General features: G+C 44.1%; 3 protein-coding genes across 6 annotated transcripts in view; 2 read left to right on the top strand and 1 right to left on the bottom strand.

Moving 5' to 3' along the window:
• Positions 1–4,274: 4,274 nt before the first annotated feature.
• Positions 4,275–6,586, top strand: bcas2 (BCAS2 pre-mRNA processing factor). Its single transcript, XM_003962966.3, has 7 exons — positions 4,275–4,459; positions 5,093–5,185; positions 5,272–5,342; positions 5,509–5,670; positions 5,751–5,801; positions 5,891–5,971; positions 6,041–6,586. The coding sequence occupies exons 1-7, from the start codon at positions 4,367–4,369 to the stop codon at positions 6,165–6,167; spliced, it is 678 nt and encodes a 225-aa protein (XP_003963015.2). The 5' UTR covers positions 4,275–4,366; the 3' UTR covers positions 6,168–6,586.
• otud3 (OTU deubiquitinase 3) lies at positions 5,839–11,338 on the bottom strand. Of its 4 annotated transcripts, XM_029833686.1 has the most exons (10): positions 11,188–11,338; positions 10,800–10,861; positions 10,027–10,328; positions 9,700–9,848; positions 8,248–8,360; positions 8,037–8,159; positions 7,814–7,946; positions 7,509–7,696; positions 7,299–7,373; positions 5,839–6,220 (listed from the first exon to the last, which is right to left on the bottom strand). In XM_029833686.1, exons 3-10 carry the CDS (start codon positions 10,230–10,232, stop codon positions 6,218–6,220), a joined length of 990 nt encoding a protein of 329 aa, XP_029689546.1. In that variant the 5' UTR covers positions 10,233–10,328; positions 10,800–10,861; positions 11,188–11,338; the 3' UTR covers positions 5,839–6,217. The 4 variants fall into 4 exon arrangements, with proteins under 4 accessions (XP_029689546.1, XP_003963014.1, XP_029689545.1 ...); XM_003962965.3 differs by lacking the exon at positions 5,839–6,220 and having other exon boundaries at positions 6,598–7,373; XM_029833685.1 differs by lacking the exon at positions 5,839–6,220 and having other exon boundaries at positions 6,598–7,373; positions 11,172–11,329.
• A 3,102-nt stretch (positions 11,339–14,440) lies between these two features.
• tmem240a (transmembrane protein 240a) overlaps positions 14,441–18,442 on the top strand; it is a 10,462-nt gene continuing 6,460 nt past the window's right edge. Inside the window, exons 1-3 of the mRNA XM_003962945.3 lie at positions 14,441–15,238; positions 15,586–15,692; positions 17,630–17,838. Coding sequence (XP_003962994.2) covers positions 15,182–15,238; positions 15,586–15,692; positions 17,630–17,838 — 373 coding nt within the window. The 5' untranslated portion in view covers positions 14,441–15,181. The remainder of the gene's footprint in view (positions 15,239–15,585; positions 15,693–17,629; positions 17,839–18,442) is intronic.

The raw sequence follows: 18,442 nt of genomic DNA, 5'->3' as shown, positions 1-18,442 counted from the left end.
GCATCCCCAAGGGAGTACCAAAGGAAGTACTGAAACTAAAGCTTTGTGTCTCATCTTTTATACCTTAAAACATGGTGTGAGGGTCTATTCCTACCTGAGCACCACGGATGGTGACGGACACATTCAAACCTCCTTTGTGGTGGCCAGATTAAGGGTGGCTGCCAAAAAGCTCCAGAGCATGCCATGCTTAGGGCTCAGTGCAGCACTCACAGGCACCCAGCTTCCTAAACTTGTACGGAGGCCCTAGTATGGCTGCCAGGACTGCCAGCTCTGGCGTGCCAAGCCGAGTGTACCCAAGATGGCAGAACTTCCTCCCCCAGGCCGTGCATTTACAAGCTGCCATTATACTCCACTGTAGTGGTTTGTTTTGGCCCATTCAGCGTGAAGCTCAACCGCAGAACCGAGAAGCGGTGGGAAATATTGTTCCAATGCCTGACCACCAGGTGCATTCACCTTGAGCTGTTGCACCTGGCGGCAGGTCTCGATATGGATGCCTTCCTGCTGTCCCGATTCATCACCAGGTATGGCACACCATTCAAAATCCTGTGTGACAATGGCACCAACTTTGTTAGGGGAGAATGGGAACTGAGAGAAGCGTTCAAGGGCATGGCACATGCAGTACCAGCTGGCGAGGAAGAAGATTTCCTTCTGATTCATTCCCCGTGCACACAACATTTTGGTGGAGCCTGGGAATGGGAGGTACAAACCGTGAAGAGAGCACTCGGAGTTATCCTCCGAGAGCAAACGGTACTGGAAGCAGTGCTGAGCGCCATCCTCACCTAAGTCGAAGGGATAGTGAACGCCAAACCATCTCTGCAGACGCTGCCGATCTTAACCTGGTCACACCGCAAGTCTTCCTCATGGGGTTTTATGACTCAAGTCATATACAACCCCAACTGCGATCTGGTGACCCGACGGTGGAGACACAGTCAGGTGATAGGTGACATCTTCTGGATGACCTTCATTCGACGTTAACTATCAGGCCTTCAAGGCTGGTCCAAATGGCAGGCCGGTGAGAACCAGCCTTCTCCGGGCCAGATGGTTCCGATAGTCGAACAGCAGCTTCCATATCACCTCTCGCCAATGGGCAGGATAATTGTCATTACAAGACCTATATTCAAACTGCCGCCAGGCTAATCCAGTTGATCATGATCAGCTTCACAGGGGATCAACCGCCAGGCTTCCCTTCGGAGGGCAAATGTCAAGACAGACATCCGGGAGCAGCTGTATGAAAGCCCTACCGGCTGAAGTCCACTGACGCTGATCTGAGGTTAAGATAAATGGACAATGGATTATTTTTGTCGAACCTCATGGGTCGGATAAAGTCGCTTGTGCTGGGGTTCTGGGTTGTGTCTGGATTTGTCCAGCAGGGGGTGGTGTGGGGCACAACTGGTGGCAGCTGGCACTGCAGGCAGGCGCACCTGTAGGCAATTTACATCTTGCCGCCTATTTAAGCAGGTTGTGCCTGTCTGTCAGGGCCAGGGTGTCTGTTCGTCTTCCTTCATTGTGTGGCGGGTGTTTGTTCAGGTTCCCTTGTCGCATGTTGGTGAGATTTGGCTTCCCTCGTCGTGTGTTGGTGTTCTGCCTTTCTGGAGGGCCGCTCCTGTTCCCGAGTTTCCTGTTTCCTGGAGGGCCGCTCCTGTTCCCGAGTTTCCTGTTTCCTGGAGGGCCGCTCCTGTACTCGAGTTTCCTGTTTCCCGGAGGGCCGCTCCTGTACTCGAGTTTCCTGTTTCCCGCAGGGCCGCTCCTGTTCCCGAGTTTCCTGTTTCCCGGAGGTCCGTTCCTGTTCTCGAGTTTCCTGTTTCCCGGAGGGCCGCTCCTGTTCCCGAGTTTCCTGTTTCCTGGAGGGCCGCTTCTGTTCCCTGGTGCTCGGCAGTCCTGGAGGGCTGCCCTCATGTTCCTTATGTTGCTCCATCCCCCCTGTAAATAAAACCTTTAGACCATTTTACCACTGTGTCCTGGCCTGGGTTCGGGTTCTGTTCAACCCCCACCCGTAACAGCTTGCCTGATCAGCACAGGTAGCAGTGCACAAGGAATTCAACATAAAAGTCATTATGATAAACAAAACATACGATAAATTCAGTGGCAAGGATCGCACCAGTAAGCCTGAACTACTTAAAAGAGGCTACACTGGCATGTTTTCACAAATGTGTCTACAACCGGTGAAGCTGTAACACAGGCTAACCACATTTGCGAGGCTGTGTCGCAGTCTCATTGCATAATAAGCGAACCTGGCATCTATGGTCAGTGTCACAACAGATGGAGCACCAGCAACGGTCGGGGGTAGGACAGGTACCGTGTCACTGCTGTCAGAGAAGGTGGTTGTGACATGGTTGTGAAGGCCATTAACTTTCTCCAGTCCAGAGGTCTGGATCATCAGAATTTAAGACTTTTTTGGCACAGTCAGAGGTGTCATATACTTTACTGTCAGATGGCTGAGCAGAGGTGCCACACTGAAACATTTTTTTCCACTTGAGAAAAGAAATTAAAATGTTTGTGGAATTAAAAAGACAATATGTGACTGAGTTAAGTGACAGTAATGGCGCTGTGACCTGGCCTCCCTTGCTGTCATGAAAAATTGTCTTTGAGTTCTGAAGAAGCTCTGAGGCCACGGAAAGCTCATTTCCACACTATTTGACAGTATCAAAGCTTTCCAATAGACCCCTGCTGGGACAGCTCAGAAAGAGAGGTCTCACTCATGTTCCTGCAGTTGTTGCTAGGTGACACAGACACAGATGGGAGAGAAGTTTTACATCACCCGTGTTCAGAAAAGAACCATGGCCTCTTATGAAAACTCGAGAGGAATTCGGACACTGCTTCTCCCAATCTCAGGAAGCATGAGAAGGCATTCAACCTTTGCCAAAATCCATTCACATGTGGGACTGAGGAAGAGCCTGCAGACATGCAGTTTGAGTTCATCAACCTGCAGGAAAGCTCAGAGGCCAGAGCAGCACATCATGATAAGAATCTCTACAGAGGACTTTCCCCCTCCACATTCGCTGCACCTCACCACCGTGCTGTCAGAACGGCCTCTGACCTTCATCACCATGGCCGTTAACAAATCCAAGCAGAGATCCAGGATGACAGATGCCCATCTACATGCTGTCCTTTGTATCTCAACGTCGGAGATGGAGCCGGACATCCGAGGAATTGTGGCCAAGCAAAAACAGCCGTACAAATCCCATTGCAATTAAAAATAGCATCTATTGACCAAGTAACTAAATAATCAGTGTGACTTCATGACAAGCCTTTTAATGACAGGCAATGATAGCTATGAATGATGATAATGACAACTTGTTTGGTAAGCTATTTTAAGTTTCTTTGTCTCTCGCTCTTCTCTCCCCATTCTCTCTCTCTCTCTTTCTGTTCCTTTCAGGTTTTCCTGTGGTGCTTTGGTAGCTGGAATTGAACCTGAATTATGCCAAAGCTGCTAAGAAGCAACGCATAGACTGTTCTAAATTAGTTTACCTCTGTTAATGTCTGTTATATTTTCCCAAAGAGTCAGGGACATAAAGCTAAATGAAAGAAACTTTACAGACTACATGGAGGAGTAAGGTGCGTTATATTAGAGTTACTACATGGAGACATGTTTTCAGAGTTAACCGTCGCTGTCTTTAGGAATAGAAATTTTGGACCTCATTTTTTTACTCCTGTGTTCATTTGGATTCAGCACATTTTTCTTATAATGATGATGGGAGAAATTACACTTCATAACAGTCCTCACTGTTCTGAGATAAAATATGATATCCATTATACAAAAAATATGCCAATGTAATTTTGTAAATACATTGCATAAATACATTGCATCAATTCTTTTAAAACTTTTCAGTATATCAGTAAAAGGTGGTATTGAGCTAAATTCACACTTAAAATTGAAGTAAAGTATTACACCAACAAAACAAAGATCAAGGAAATTGATTGTTTGAAATGAGATGCTGAAAAGATTGAATGTGTTTTTACCTTGTCATTCTTTGTTGAGTATATTTTTTTATGATGTCTGTACTATATTACATATATTGTATATATAATAAAGATACTGTATATTACATAGAGATACATTAGAGAGGCTTCACTATTATGATTTCATTTTTGGTCTATATGTTATTTAATTAGACTCTAAAACCCCACAAATTGCAATAACACATGATATTTTCCGAATATTTACCAGATTGCTTTTATTTTCACGATTTAATTTAATCTGGATGTGTAGTTCCATTCCAGTCCACCAGAGGTCGCCCCCAAATAAATGAGACTATTGTAGTTATTTTATTTTGAAAAGCCGGAAACCAGAGAGCCACGGCACTTTTCTCTTTAGCAGAGGTAGCATTAATTCATTAAAACAAATCGGTTTTTATCATCGATAATAATGGCTGGGACAGCATCAGTTGCTGGTGAAGTATTCGTTGATGCGCTACCATATTTTGACCAAGGTTACGATGCAGCAGGTGTCAGGGAAGCGGTGAGTAAACTGCGGCTCTCTCAAAACTTAGCTGTTAGCAAACCATGCTTGTTTCAAGTAGCAATGTCGTAAATAAAACAAATCTACAAATATCCAGCAATTGTTAAACAAAGCAACTTTAGGGTCACAACTGAAGAGGCTGTTATGTTTAATATTATTCTAATAATATTTTAATCATAATAACTGGCCCAACAATATGAAGGATTTTGGTTCTAGTTAGCTAGGATGCTAGCTCCAGTGTGCCTGGATAGTTAACTTTTAATCGTCGCAGTCTGTAATGAAGGTGGATTTTTCTGTCTTCCACATTAAAAACGTGTAACTTCAACAATAAAGGTTTGCAGATGTACCGTGATGTGTTTAGATCTGTTGATTTTAGATAACTATAATACTTGGTTGCTCTGACTTACATCCGGTCAATATTGCCTCAGTAAAAGAAACATAAATCTGAATAACGTGCCCGCTTTCATTTGTAATGATAAACACGGATCCCCATGTTCCAATGATGAAACAACTTTTCTACAACGCTAAAACGCAGTATTCGTCGGAGAGGAACCATCTTTAAACTATGTAAATATTGTTTCAGTTGTTTTCTGGGTGAGAGGGTAAATGATGGTGTTATCTGTGCTCTTTTAGGCTGCAGCTTTGGTGGAAGAGGAGACGAGAAGATACCGACCCACCAAGAATTACCTGAGTTACTTGCCCACCCCTGACTTTTCCACTTTTGAGGTGACAGACCCCCACCCCTTCTGCATCGCTTAACCCTTTCAGCCAAGCGGGACCCAAATCTAATTAGTTCTCTTCCCTTCGTGTAGACGGAAATTATGAAGAATGAGTTTGAGCGTCTGGCAGCTCGGCAGCCCATGGAGCTCCTCAGCATGAAGAGGTACGTTTGCTTACTCTTAGACCCTGTTTAAGTGTCTAAAACCTCAAATGCTATATTGGTAATGTGTATTATACAGAACACTAAGTCAAAAACTGTTGTGTAAATCATTTTGGTCTGGTTCTATGTCATTTTATTGGCGAGTCTTTTTCTTTTTTCCCTTGTGGAGGTATGAGTTGCCGGCACCCTCCTCCGGACAGAAGAATGACATTTCGGCGTGGCAGGAGTGTGTGAACAACTCCATGGCCCAGCTGGAACACCAGGCGGTCCGCATTGAGAACCTGGAGCTCATGTCACAGTTCGGAACAAACGCGTGGAAGGTCTACAACGAGTAGGTGGCAGCGCGTCCCCGTCGGGCGGCGCACGTTCAGAATAATCGCTTTAGCCTCTCAACTTTTCTTCCTCCTTCAGCAACTTGGCGTTCATGATTGAGATAGCTCAAAAGGAGCTCCAGAAAATGAGGTGAGCCTCGACCTTGCAAAAAATATTGTCCCACCCATTTTTTTTGTGTGTTTTAACAGTCATTTTATTTCTGGGTCGGGGGGAACTAGGAAGCAAATTCAAGATATAAACTGGCAGCGCAAGAATGAACAGTTGACAGGGGGGGGCAAGCTGCGAGAGCTGGAGTCCAAGTATGTCCGTCTATATGTTTCAATATGCGTCTATGTCTGGCCGTGATGTTAACACCTGTCCCTCCACAGCTGGGTGGCTCTGGTCAGCAAGAACTACGAGATCGAGCGGGCCATCATCCAGCTGGAGAACGAAGTAACTCGGCTCAGGCAGCAGCAGGGCGACGAGAACAAGGAGAACATCCGGCAAGACTTTTAGAGCAGGGGAGCTGATGTTTGGGCAACAGATCCCGTCTCGACATCTGATTTTTACTGGACAACAAGAGAAGGCAACAGTTATCACTGTGGAGCTGGTTTAACATGAACTTATGCCACTTGGATATTTCATCATCAGGCCTCCTCGTTAGGGACGGAGGCCTGCAGAAACTGCTCATGGCTTTTTTACTAAAGTGGACATTAAGTACAATATACAGCTTCAAAAATGTAGATAAGGAGTTGTTTTTTTCCCTCTCACCCCACACAAGTAACATTTTTAAAGGTTGCTATGAGTAACAGGAAGGTGGTTTCAGCAGTTTTAGCTTCCTGTGAGCGTTTATAACAAAGTGTACATAGTTGAACTTTGAGGCTTCATCAGGGCTTTTTTTTTTTTTTTAAAATAAACTTGTTTTCTTTTCAGTCCTTGCCTGGTGTCACATTCAATTCAAGTTTTATTCTTACAGCGCTCTGTTTCTGTATCAAAACCGCAATACATGTGCAGTTATTTTAATTGAAATGTATTTTTGTTTCAAGCTTACTAGCATGTGAGGTATTTGTCGTATGCAAAACCAGAACCGTTTGTTGAATCTTTATTGCAACATGCTGTACACAGTGTGCATAACGATCAAATATCCCATCATTGCTCCCTTCGTGGGTCAAATCGAACCAACGGTGATCTGAACTTTAAAGTCAAAAATAGTTCTAATCTGTGGCGCATCGCAAAGCCCGTCGGCGTGTGGTTCTCTGGATGGTCGTCAGTAAAAGCCTGATGTGCAGCATAGGAAGGGGCTTTGCGAGCAGAAGCTGGACCAGCCTGGAGTGGGAGGGAGTTTGCACACACTGACCAGACAATGGAATCAACCTGGCAGCAACACTGAAAAAGATAGCGTCCTGTATTCTGTCAGACGCCACACACCTCACGTTCCGGTTCGCAGGCGCCTTTACACCGTATAGAAAGAGACTACAAGGTTCTCCTAGGTAAAAGTTAGACGATGTGCAAAACAATATTGACAGAATCACTTAGTAGCGTTCGACCACATTGTGGCTGTGGTCTTGTCTATATACTGAGGGTATTTAGAGCCGGGACTAAAGTAACTTCTGGCAGGTTCTGGTCCTGATTTTTACTCTGGATAACCTTTTGCCGATGCCTTTCCTCCTGACGCTTCTTTTTCTCTTGCCTCTGCTGCTCTTTTCTTTGTCTGTTTGATACCTGCGGGATTAAAAAAAAACAAACAACCAATAAGATTTGAGCTCCGCACATTTATGCCAATTCAGTTTGTGTTGGGGAAGAACATTCTAAAATAGTTGTCCTTTGTTTGACCTTACGGGACGAATGTGGGGCTACCTTTGCTTTTTGTGCGTTGCTGCCCTCTGCTGGTGGCTGCTCAGCACTGCAATCCGCGACTGCTGCCGTGCAGGCTGGGCAGGATCCTGAGGCGCACTGACCCTGGCAGGACTGACCTAACATGGAGCCAAGCAGCCACTCTGCATTAATGGTTGCTGCGCTCAGCTGGAGCAAGTTCTCCTCATCCCCTGTTTTGTTTTTTGTTTTTTAAATAAAGAGATAAAGTCATGCTTCGTTTTGATTACCCGCAGACATGGCTAAATTAATGACAATATTATTTTTTTTTAGAATGTGTAAATACTGACCCTGGATTCCCCCATTCTTAATGGAACTCAGGATCAAACTGTCGCCCTCGGAGGCAGCGGGAGATGAGTTTTTCCTTCTGTACCCGTGGCTTCCTGCAATCTCGCGCTGCAGTCCTTGGGAAGGCTGCAGATTCTGTTAACGGCAATAAAACAAAGCATCCGTTTGTTAGAGTTGCTATTATTTTCCACTAGTGTTGGACAGAGGGAGGTGTTGCTACAGTACCTCCACGCGAAGCTGTGCGGGACTCTCTGAATTGTCCCCCATTCTCCGCACGCTGTCATAATGATCCCCGTAGCGGTAGGCGATGTGCAGCTGTCTGCACACCTGTTTCTCTGAACCGTTGATCTGCAAGGAGGACAGAAGACAAGGAGGTGGTACGAAACAACACCTCAGCTTATGGATGCGATGTTGGAAAGTCCCGCTCTGCGCTGACCTCCCAAAGGGGCATGTTGAGCTGATGAATGACCACCTTCACCTGCTGGCTGCGAGCAAAGGCCACGATGGCGTCGTTGCCGGCAAAAGTTCCCGGCTGAGACAGGTTGGACACTGAGACAAAAACAAGAAAGAGAGATAAAACTGCTCGTTTTAACCTGAAGATCTTTAGTACGTCGAAATGCTGGAATGAATTTGTTCAACTAATTTATGACACTAACAGGTAATTATGAATTAAATGAGCCCAGCGAGGGAAAAACTAACTTTTCAAACTTTAAAAGGGTGATTATGATGAATGTAACAATAAAAAGGATTATTAGAAAATTATAGGAAGAAATATAATTAATTTGTCAACTTTACACCTCAAGAATGCTGTGAAAAAGTATTTTCCCCCTGGGTTATGTATTTTTCTCTTTTTAGTGCAATGGAAAGTGTCCTGTGTAAATACGCATTGTAGCTTTTAATGAGCACTTTCATGACAAGGTGAAGAGGGTCCTGTTATGTCCTGATCTAAGGAAACAGGGGAACAGATGAGGAACAAGGTTATTGACATCTATCTTTTTAAATTTGCCACTACAGGCATCATCCACGAATGGAAAAATCCTGAAACAGGAATGAACCTATCAGAGGTGAGTCACTGACTCGTGCAGCCGCTCACAAACCCCCAGGACAGCGTCCAAGAACAGCCCTCACTTGCCTCAATTATGGTCAGTGTTCATTGTTCAACAATAAAACAGAGACTGGGAACAAATGGCATCTGTGGGAGAGGGTCTGGAACCGCTCTAGTGCTTCAGGACCTGGATAACTTCCTGTAATTGATGGGACCATGAATTCCGCTGTCTACCAGACGAGCCTGAGGGAGAATATATGGCCATGAGCTGGTGACCTAAAGCTCAAGAGTGCAACAGGCCAATGAGCTGAACACACACCAGCGAATCCACGCGTGAAGCGTCAGAAAACGAAGGAAATGAATGTTGGGCAGCCGCCTGCTCGATGCATGAGATGACACCACCACAAAGCCTTCAATTAAAACAATACTCTGGGTCAAAAATGCTCCAAAATGACCATTTCTAAACTGTCGGAGAATTTTTCCCCCTTAATGAATGTAATTATCTTTCAACAGCTGTATTGTACATTCACTGATGAACAGAAGAAATCAGGAGTGGGGAACTACTTTTCACAGCACTCTAGTGGATGTGTTTCATTTTACTGTACATACAAGGCATATTCCTTAATCTGAGATTTTGTACCAATTTTTCCCTTTTGTTTCATAACTACCCGTTAATGGACCTAGTTGCATTGAAACAGTTGTTGCTGTGATCTTTTCAATTCGTCACTAAATGACATTAAAGTATTTTGGCCACAAGGGGGCGCTCTGCAGCTTCTGCTCAGACTATAGGATATGATATAGGATATTTTTTTCCTGTTGTAACTGGCTGGATTATGTTCTTACAGTGCTGTGAGAAGGGAACATCGTCCTCTACAAAGGGTTCAAAGTCTTGCCGGTGGGTCATCATATACTGGATTGTCTCTTGTCGTAATCGGAGGTGACCCCGGGAGTGACCTTCTAATTGATCGCCGAGAGCTCTGAACAGACAGTTTCTAAAAAAAAAAAACCCAATAGAAAACACCAACATATTGTCATTGGAATGTCTCCAACTGCCCGTCAAAAGTTAAACATCAACGGTTCTAAACCTTGTTACTCATTGGGAACATTTTTTAATGGGATGAAAATAGAGTCAATGACAATCAAAGAAAAGACAGAAGACGTAATGATTACCCATCCCCGGGCACTTCTCTCAGCTTCAGCCCCAGAGCTTGCAGCTGATTGGAGAAGCTGACAAACTCTGCTCCTTCATCTCCATCCTGTGGCCGGTTTTTGCGGTCTTTGGCAATGGCTCGACGGGCGGCTCGCTCGTCCCTTTTGCGTTCATGTTCGCCCTTCTTGTTGCTCCGGACGGTCTTCTGCATCTGTTTCCTGGACATGTCGGCAACGGTTCCTCCCTTAGGCCAACAAATATATGTGTGCGTCGTAAACTAGTGCGTCTGCACTTGCATCGGTCGCTTCAACACCTCTGGAACCTTTTAAAGCAAAAACAGGACCAGATGAGTCATGTTAAAATAATAATAGAGCATTTCTCACAAAATTTAAAGGCAGAGTTGACATCTAAATAAATGTAAAGTTATAGAAAATAGAATCCACTTTAAAAAATGACAATGCAGACTTAATTTAAATTATAAAGAGGCCTGATACAAAATTGACCATTTATGAAGGTCATTTGATGCATCTGAACAAATAACAGGCTTATGGCCAGATCTTTCCTGATCTCTGTCATACGAGATGAATGAAGGAGATGGAGTTGGCAGAATCTTAAGAAGGGACGGTGACTCTTATCGATAAGGAAAGGACACCACAAAAGGCAATAAGATAATGACGGTGGTGTCCTTTCCTTATCGATAAGGAAGGAATAACCATCACCGTCTACAATCAAAGTACACCTCTAAATGTAAATACTGTGAGTTCCTGGACGAATGAAGCTGGGTTAAACTTACTGGAAAACTTGCTGAATGCTGGAAAAGGATAGAAGTGTCTTCAGATCAACGTCAAAAAAAATCTGTGGTGGATTATGGAAGCAAAAGTGACAAACTATGGATCAAGACAAGACGGCACGGTTCACATTTCGTGGAAGAGCTCGTTTCACGTTAACGTAAATAACGAGTTTTTTCTTATTTTACAAAAACGACCACAACCACGACTGAGTAAACTAAAAGAGACACAGTGAACACGGTAAATACACGTCATTTGGCGTTGATCGTTAGCTACCTAGCATCGTACGGCTGGACAGAAACCCTGGTTACATAACTAATCACATATCCCCCGTCTAAACACAACTGCATAGAAAACAACATCGATAACTGACATACATAACATAGGTTTTACCATCAGCACGTTATGTTCAATACGATATGTCTCGTTTTATGGTTTTGGCTTCGATTATTGAAAAAAGTTGGTGATTATCCGTTTTCTGTGTGTGTTTACAACGCAAATTCCGCATTCGTAGTTATTGCGTCACAATCTACGGAAAGCGACATGCACCAAATTTCTATTCTTTCTTTCTTTCTTTTTTTCTTTACTTATCTATTCAATGATAATGGGTATAAAATATAGAATATTTGTTCTAAGTACCATTCTGAAATTATAATTATGATTTGTCTGTCTTTTTAAAGCTCTAATTAATTTTTCAAAAATGTTGAAAACTTCCAACGCATATGAGTCTAGGACAAATAGGCTGTATAGGCAAACAAATTTTGTTCATAAATTTCCCTATGTTGGGCATGCACAACTGCTTCAGACACCCTGCGTAATGCTGTAGGCTGTGACTCAGAACAAAGTAGGAGGTTGAGTTATGATAGCGTAAGAAATGTTGTATATGAAAATCCCTCCACCTTCTGCTGTCCTCGACTCCAGAAAATCCACTCACCGCCAACTCCTTTTGATGACTCCACACAGTTGGTGAAAATAGTGTGGAGGAGGAGTGGGCTGGAAAGCAATAAACAGGGTGTTTACAATGCGTGAGAAAGCAAGAAAGAAAGCAAGAAAGCAAGAAAGCAAGAAAGCAAGAAAGAAAGAAAGAAAGAAAGAAAGAACTGGCATAAATTGAAGCACATACAGCCATCAGTTGCTGTGTGATGTAGCCTACTGAACATATCAGTGAGGAATCACAGTGTGGGCACAGATGGAAGCTGAATGGAACAGAAAGGCAGTCAGTTGAGCGTCGACTAAATAGATACACAAACAGTGTCTGTACATGTGTATGATATATTTATGTAGGTCATTCCAGTGGGCAACACAGTTATACTGGCACGAGAAGCAGCAGATTAATGCCTTTCTTATGCGTTAATAGGTGCTAAAAGTCATATTATGAAACTCACAAAATAATTTGACAGCAGAAAGATGGAATTTAACTGGCACATCTGAGTGTGTAGGCGTCATCAAGTCCACAATGAACTGTTTCCATCACGCTCCTTCCTTCCCAGGACACATTTGAATTGAAGTCCACTACACCGCTGCTTCAAGAGCTGACAGGATACAAAGCACAGTCGGTGACACTCAAATGTAAAAACCAAAAGCGGTGCAGATGTGACCCTTTTGGTGCTATGTGTCTTCTGTCCTCTAGTTGCTGACTTTTTAAAGTTAATCAGTATTACTGACATATAAGGAAGTAGTGATACAACACAACATGGTAAGTTGAATCAATGCTACATCGACAACCATGGCGGCCCACCCAGGGCCTGCAACACACCAGTGCCAACACATTTGGGTTAGCAACACTGGAATAAACCGTCTCCCCATGTTAGACACATATATGATCAGACAGGGGCCCAGCGCACTTCTGTTCTGTGGAGCGTATTTGCAGTGTGTTTTGCTGCTTTGGTGTGTTTTTAAGTGCATTTCCACCTGTCAGACATCACACTTAATCAGGCAATTGTGTAAATGTTTCAGGATTTTATCATTCTAATGAAAAGAGGAAAAAAAACACTTTTATAGCTGCAACATAGCACAAATGACTGAGCAAATGTTGAACAGCACAGACTCAGGATGATGATAAATATATCGGCCGATCTGCTAAATTTGACTGTAATTTATGCACCTGTTTATCGACGCATGTTGTTTAGATGAGTCTCACTACAGAACCCTGGTTGGACTCCTCTGTTCGTGTATGTTTATGCCCTCAGCCAGGAGCTGGCTCCTGTTTGTGTGTTGCTGGAGTTGATGGTGGGCTGGGAGCACCAGTGCCAGACTCCCTGGTTGGCTTGCTGATATAAACCCGCCGCCTTGGGCTGTCTCGCCCTCTCACTCGTCCCTGGAACCTCCACCCTGCTGTTTTACACTCCACATTAAAGCTCGCTAACTTGATCCACATCACACTGCCTTTTCTCTCTTTTGTTGTGGCCTTAGAGCATACCGGTGCATCTCTTGTGAGTCCAGATAATGCCTTTTAAATGCATTCTTTCATAAAACAGTGAAGTAAAAATTAAAGTGCATATCTTTCATAATCATCAGAAACTGAATATTATCTGACATGTTCATTATTTCAACATCAGTATTTATGTTTTTGTTCATTACGAGTTGGTTATTGACACAAATTTTGACACAATGAAGGTCCACCTTTTTAAAAGTTCTTTTTTCCTCAACAGTTCCCCATTGTTAAAAACCTCTTACAATCTTTAAAAGGACTGATTCTATGCTTAGAGAGCAAACTATCACACAGCATATCATCATCTGGTGGTAATCTTTTTTTTAAATTTTACTTATTAACTGGAAGCAGTTACATTTAAAGTTACACTTCGGGCGCCTTTCCAACGAAAAATTGTCAAAATTGTTACTTTACACATTGTTTTTATCTGCCAAAGTGGTACTGAGACGCTTCACTACCAGCATTCTGCACTCTTCCTCTCATTTCTTCCTCAGTTGTTGTGAAAAGTATATTTAAGCCTCAAAGTTATCTAAAAAAATGAAAATATAGACTTGTGAAGCCTAATGGGAACCATTTGGATGTCAAGCTTGTGTTGTTTTACACCTCAGTTGAACATCTGACAAAATGGAAATGTTACTGTACAGCATCTACCGCTATAAAAAAAAAAGTTTACCCTGATTAGAAAAAATAAATCCCAATCCTTGATTTGCTTATTGAGATAAGGATCTTAAGACAACATTGGTTCATCTGCTTTTGAAGCTTTAGAAGTATTTTCAACATGATCACGTTCACAAAGACAACAATGCACTCTTAAATTTCAGAGAATTCAGAAAACATGTACAATTAAATTAAAGCACAGACCTCTGGCGAGGAGAAAATGCCTGACACCAACTGGGAGATCTGAGAATTTGAACACTTTTCAAATATTTTTGAGAAGAGCAAATGTGTGGAATCTAAAAAAAAGTGCTGCAATAGAGAAAACCAAAACAAGGGTGAAGAGAAGAGAAGAGAAAAAAGCAGGTTTAACCCTCTGGAGGGAACAGGAAGTGAAATCATCGCGCAGATGGGCCATTTTCAGTGCATCTGCTATATCTGCTATAAATAATAACCCTATAGGATGGTGCCATAAAGGCAGTTTCCCTGTCTCCAGTCTCCCTCTCACGCGCACATACTGCACACACGCGAACGCGCACGCACACACGCGAACGCGCGCGCTCAAGCCCAAGAGGTGGGAGTGGATGCTCTGGTAGCTGCTGGAAGCCAGGATGGGATAATCATGCGTGTCTGGCTCCGGGCGTCGATGCAGCTGCCGTTGCGGGATCTGGACTGGACTCGGGGCGCAGGGTGGGTCTAGTTTCCGATTGGAGCTATCTAGACCTAATGTCGAGCTTTTCAAGCATTCCGAGAGAGACGAGGGCGATGGTCGCCAGAGGAGTTAATGCAGTTCTTTGAGAGAAGCCGTGCGTTTTCGCCAATGGAGGAGAGAATTCATTCCGTTCTGATGCGCAGCCCCGCTGTGGAATAACTTGGAGGAGGGAGAAGGCACCCTTGAAAGGATATAAGGGAAACACTGTGCTTTTTTAAAAAGATCAAAATCCTTTTTTATTAACCTGGAGAAACCTAAAAACGCATCGGGGAGAGGGGATCAGTGTAATAAGAAGACTCCCTCCTTGGACGCGGCAGCCGCATCCGCCCGACCAGGGGGATACTTGGATGGAGAGAGGGCGCAGTGACGGCTGACAGACCGGCTTATTCCGTGTGTGTGCGTGCGTGCGCGTGTGTGTGAGTGTGTGTGTAGGAGGAGACGAAGGGAGACCGGGTAGTTTGAAGGTGCGGGGAGCCAGGTGCGGAGCGGCGGCTCCATGAGCGGCTCCTGCCCGGTCAGAGTGCCCAGAGCCCAGCCGGTGCGTCTCCACCGCCGCGGGTAGCAGAACGGTGGCCAGTTTGGAAGTTTTGATGCATATGATCACAACCACCATGATTTTTATGATTCTTGGTGCTTCAGTTGTTATGGTAAGACACGTTCACTTTCAAGAAACCACTATTTTATAATAACAACAGATTGCCTAAAATATGCCAGATACTATCGTAGAAACCCTTCCCAACAGAAATATGAGAGACATGTGGAAGTAGGTTAGTCTACCTATAATTACCTGCCGCCATAAATAAATAATCAAAGTCCGTTTCGAGGCGAGATTCACCATTCTTTGAATCGGGAGGATGATGTTATTTTATCCTCTTCCCCCCGCGATCCTCGTCGTTTTTATGCACCTCATTCAAATCGTGTTTTTGCTGTTTGTAGGAGTAGCCTACAGCCTATTGCTCTCCATGTCCCAGCTGACTCGCATGCTTCTTTGCAGGCGATAGCCTGTTTAATGGACATGAACGCACTGCTGGATCGCTTTCACAACTACATCTTACCGCATCTACGAGGGGAGGACCGCGTCTGTCACTGCAACTGTGGAAGGTAAATGCCATCGTCCTCGGCCGATATGTGGGGTAAACACGGCGCTGCGTGCTTTTATTTCAGTCAGTCCTTAATTGCTGAAGAGGCCTTGAAGATGTGTGGCGCAAAACCCAAACCTGCTACCAGGCTGCCACAAATAGCGACGGATGTTTCCATACGGCCGTTTTCTAATTCATTCGTCGCGCACGGACATCAGTTGAGTCCGAGGCGCGTTCTGCTTTATATGAACGTCTCCCTCTGCGCGGATTTCAGCTCTGCTGCATGCGCGAAGGTGTGTGTCGGTTCCATAAATAGGTAATGAACTATGAGCGACGTTGAGGCCGTTCAAAAACAATCTGAGCATCAAGTGCGCGATTTACGCAGGCCTGCGCGGAGGGCAGAAACCCGCAGGGCCAATTATGAACGCGGTCCTATGCCGGAGTGAAGTGAAACGGGGCTGCCTGCCTCATACCTGCGGTCTGCCGTCACGGCGGGAGCCGCTTGTGCGTTCTTGCGGTTGACGAGGCGCAGCAGCGAGACGCTCATCGATGAGATTGATTCATTATTGATTTGAATCGGCGCTGTGACGCGTTTGCCAGCGACACCTCCTCGGCGCTCATGTGATATGGCAACAGCGTTGGCGCAACATTTAAATCAAGATTCAAATTTTGCCCAAGATAGTCGCACCTTTTGTTGCCCCCGGATATGTGGTTGCTTCAGCCTGATTAGAGGGGAGTGTCTCCACTAATGTTGCTGCAAGCTGAGCAGATGCACACTAAAATCTGAGCGGGACTGCATGTGCATACTGCAGTGAGGGGGGCGATGCTACAAGCAATTCATTAGCAGCATTAAGGAAGCCTGTTCCCCTGTTTCCCTGCCCACCCAACCAGCCCTGCAACTAACAAATAATTGGTCATCTGTTGAACCGGGTCTGCCACCAAGTGATGGAATATAAAGTGAACGGGAGCAATATTAAAAATGTAATCTTTGATATTTGTTAGCAGGATTTCTAAAGAAAGCTCGAAAATGGTCTAATCTAATCTAAAATGGCATCATGCTCCTGCACGATGTTGCAGGGTCGTTTCCTCAAAAACAGCATGAAAACATTTATAGAAGAAGTAGTTTAAGTAGAAATAAGCCAATAGTGTGTTGCAGCAGCAGGTAAAAGAGGCCAGTTTCACACGTGCTGGAAGGTAGTGAAGTCAGTAGCTGTTGTTTTATTTACGTGGTTTTTTTTGGGGAGGGGGGCAGGAAGTCTTCAATAATGAAAAGAGATCCACATAGCGGCGCGGCTAATGTGCCTCGGTGACTTGAGCTTGACGGGGGATTTCATCCCCAAAGTGGCCGCTCCTTCCTCACTTAAGATGTTAATCTGTGTTATTTGTTTTACTACGGTTTAAGTGCTGTGGTTGTTCTGCGCTGCACTTTCCAGATCAGCCTGTCAGTCAAATGAGGTCTGCTTATGAGGTTAAATGTCTCCAACACGAGGCTCTCCGAGGCCCTGGCGTATGGGACGCTAATGTTGGTCAAAAACGGTGGCATTTGTGAAATGAAGTGTTCCACCAGCTCCACTTAGACGAGCAAACATCAAACACGTGGACTCTCGTCCAGCTATGTAACGACAATTGTTATGTCATATGTTGTTATATCATACATTGAAATCAGTGTTTTGGTGACTCACACTAAAAGCCTTACCTGCCTGTTTTTATCTGTTTTTAATCCCAGTATAGCTTTCAAATGTATAGAAGGGCTAAATAATAAATACATGTAATAAAAATGCATTGGTGGATGACCGCTGACCTTCACATGAGGCAAAGACAGTGTTCTTGTGCGTGCCGTCCCTCAGCTGTAACAATAGATAGCAATTCTTGATATAATGAATGTACATACTATATGTTGCCTTATATTATCTTTGGATATCTAAATCTTACAGAATTTTCCATTTCCCCTTTCTGCAGGCATCATGTCCACTATGTAATCCCGTACGACGGGGATCATTCTTTGGTGGACTCTTCAGAGAACTACTTTGTGAGTGACAGTGTGACCAAGCAGGAGATGGACTTGATGCTTGGGCTGCTGCTGGGCTTCTGCATCAGCTGGCTGCTGCTGTGGCTGGACGGAGTCCTGCACTGTGCGGTCAGAGCGTGGAGGTCGAGTCGATATTATGGTAGGTCTAAAAACGCCGACATACACCCAACACAACCCGAACAGAGGCAGAAATGTCCGACAAAGAACCCAGATGTCATTGTTTGTGATTATTTCACTGTTTTAGAGTGTTTGGGACCGAAAGCATAAACCAGAATTTGCATTCTGAAGTTTTGCATCCTGTCCCATGTGAGAGCTCATCAGCTGTACACAAGAGCTGGTGGAACTCTAGTTTTTTCTTCTTCTGTTATTTTAATCTCTCTTTGTTTGTAAGTTTGGTCTTGGAAAACCACAGTCAAAGTGTATAGTTGTATCAATAGTTGTACTTTATATTCTTAGACATACTTTACTTACATGTGTCAATTCATACCCCTACTCTGACCCAAAATAATATTATTCACTCTACAATAAGTCTCTGTTTACTTGGCCAAAAGTTGTTTTTTTTTTAAATTGCCGCCTGGAATACCTACCAGAGATGAAATACAAAGGCAAAAGCATGAAGAGAAGCCTTGAAAAACTGTCCCTCATCATGTATTTGATGTTACAAATGTTCTTTAAACTCACTCTATCCCATGAATGGCCTGGATCTGTCCACCTTCTATATCATTGTTCTTTAAGGAGTCCTT

This window comes from Takifugu rubripes, chromosome 3, assembly GCF_901000725.2.
Source record: "Takifugu rubripes chromosome 3, fTakRub1.2, whole genome shotgun sequence".
Lineage (NCBI taxonomy): Eukaryota > Metazoa > Chordata > Actinopteri > Tetraodontiformes > Tetraodontidae > Takifugu > Takifugu rubripes.
Note: the sequence above shows the minus strand (reverse complement) of the source record. Positions and strands in the feature narration are given on the sequence as shown.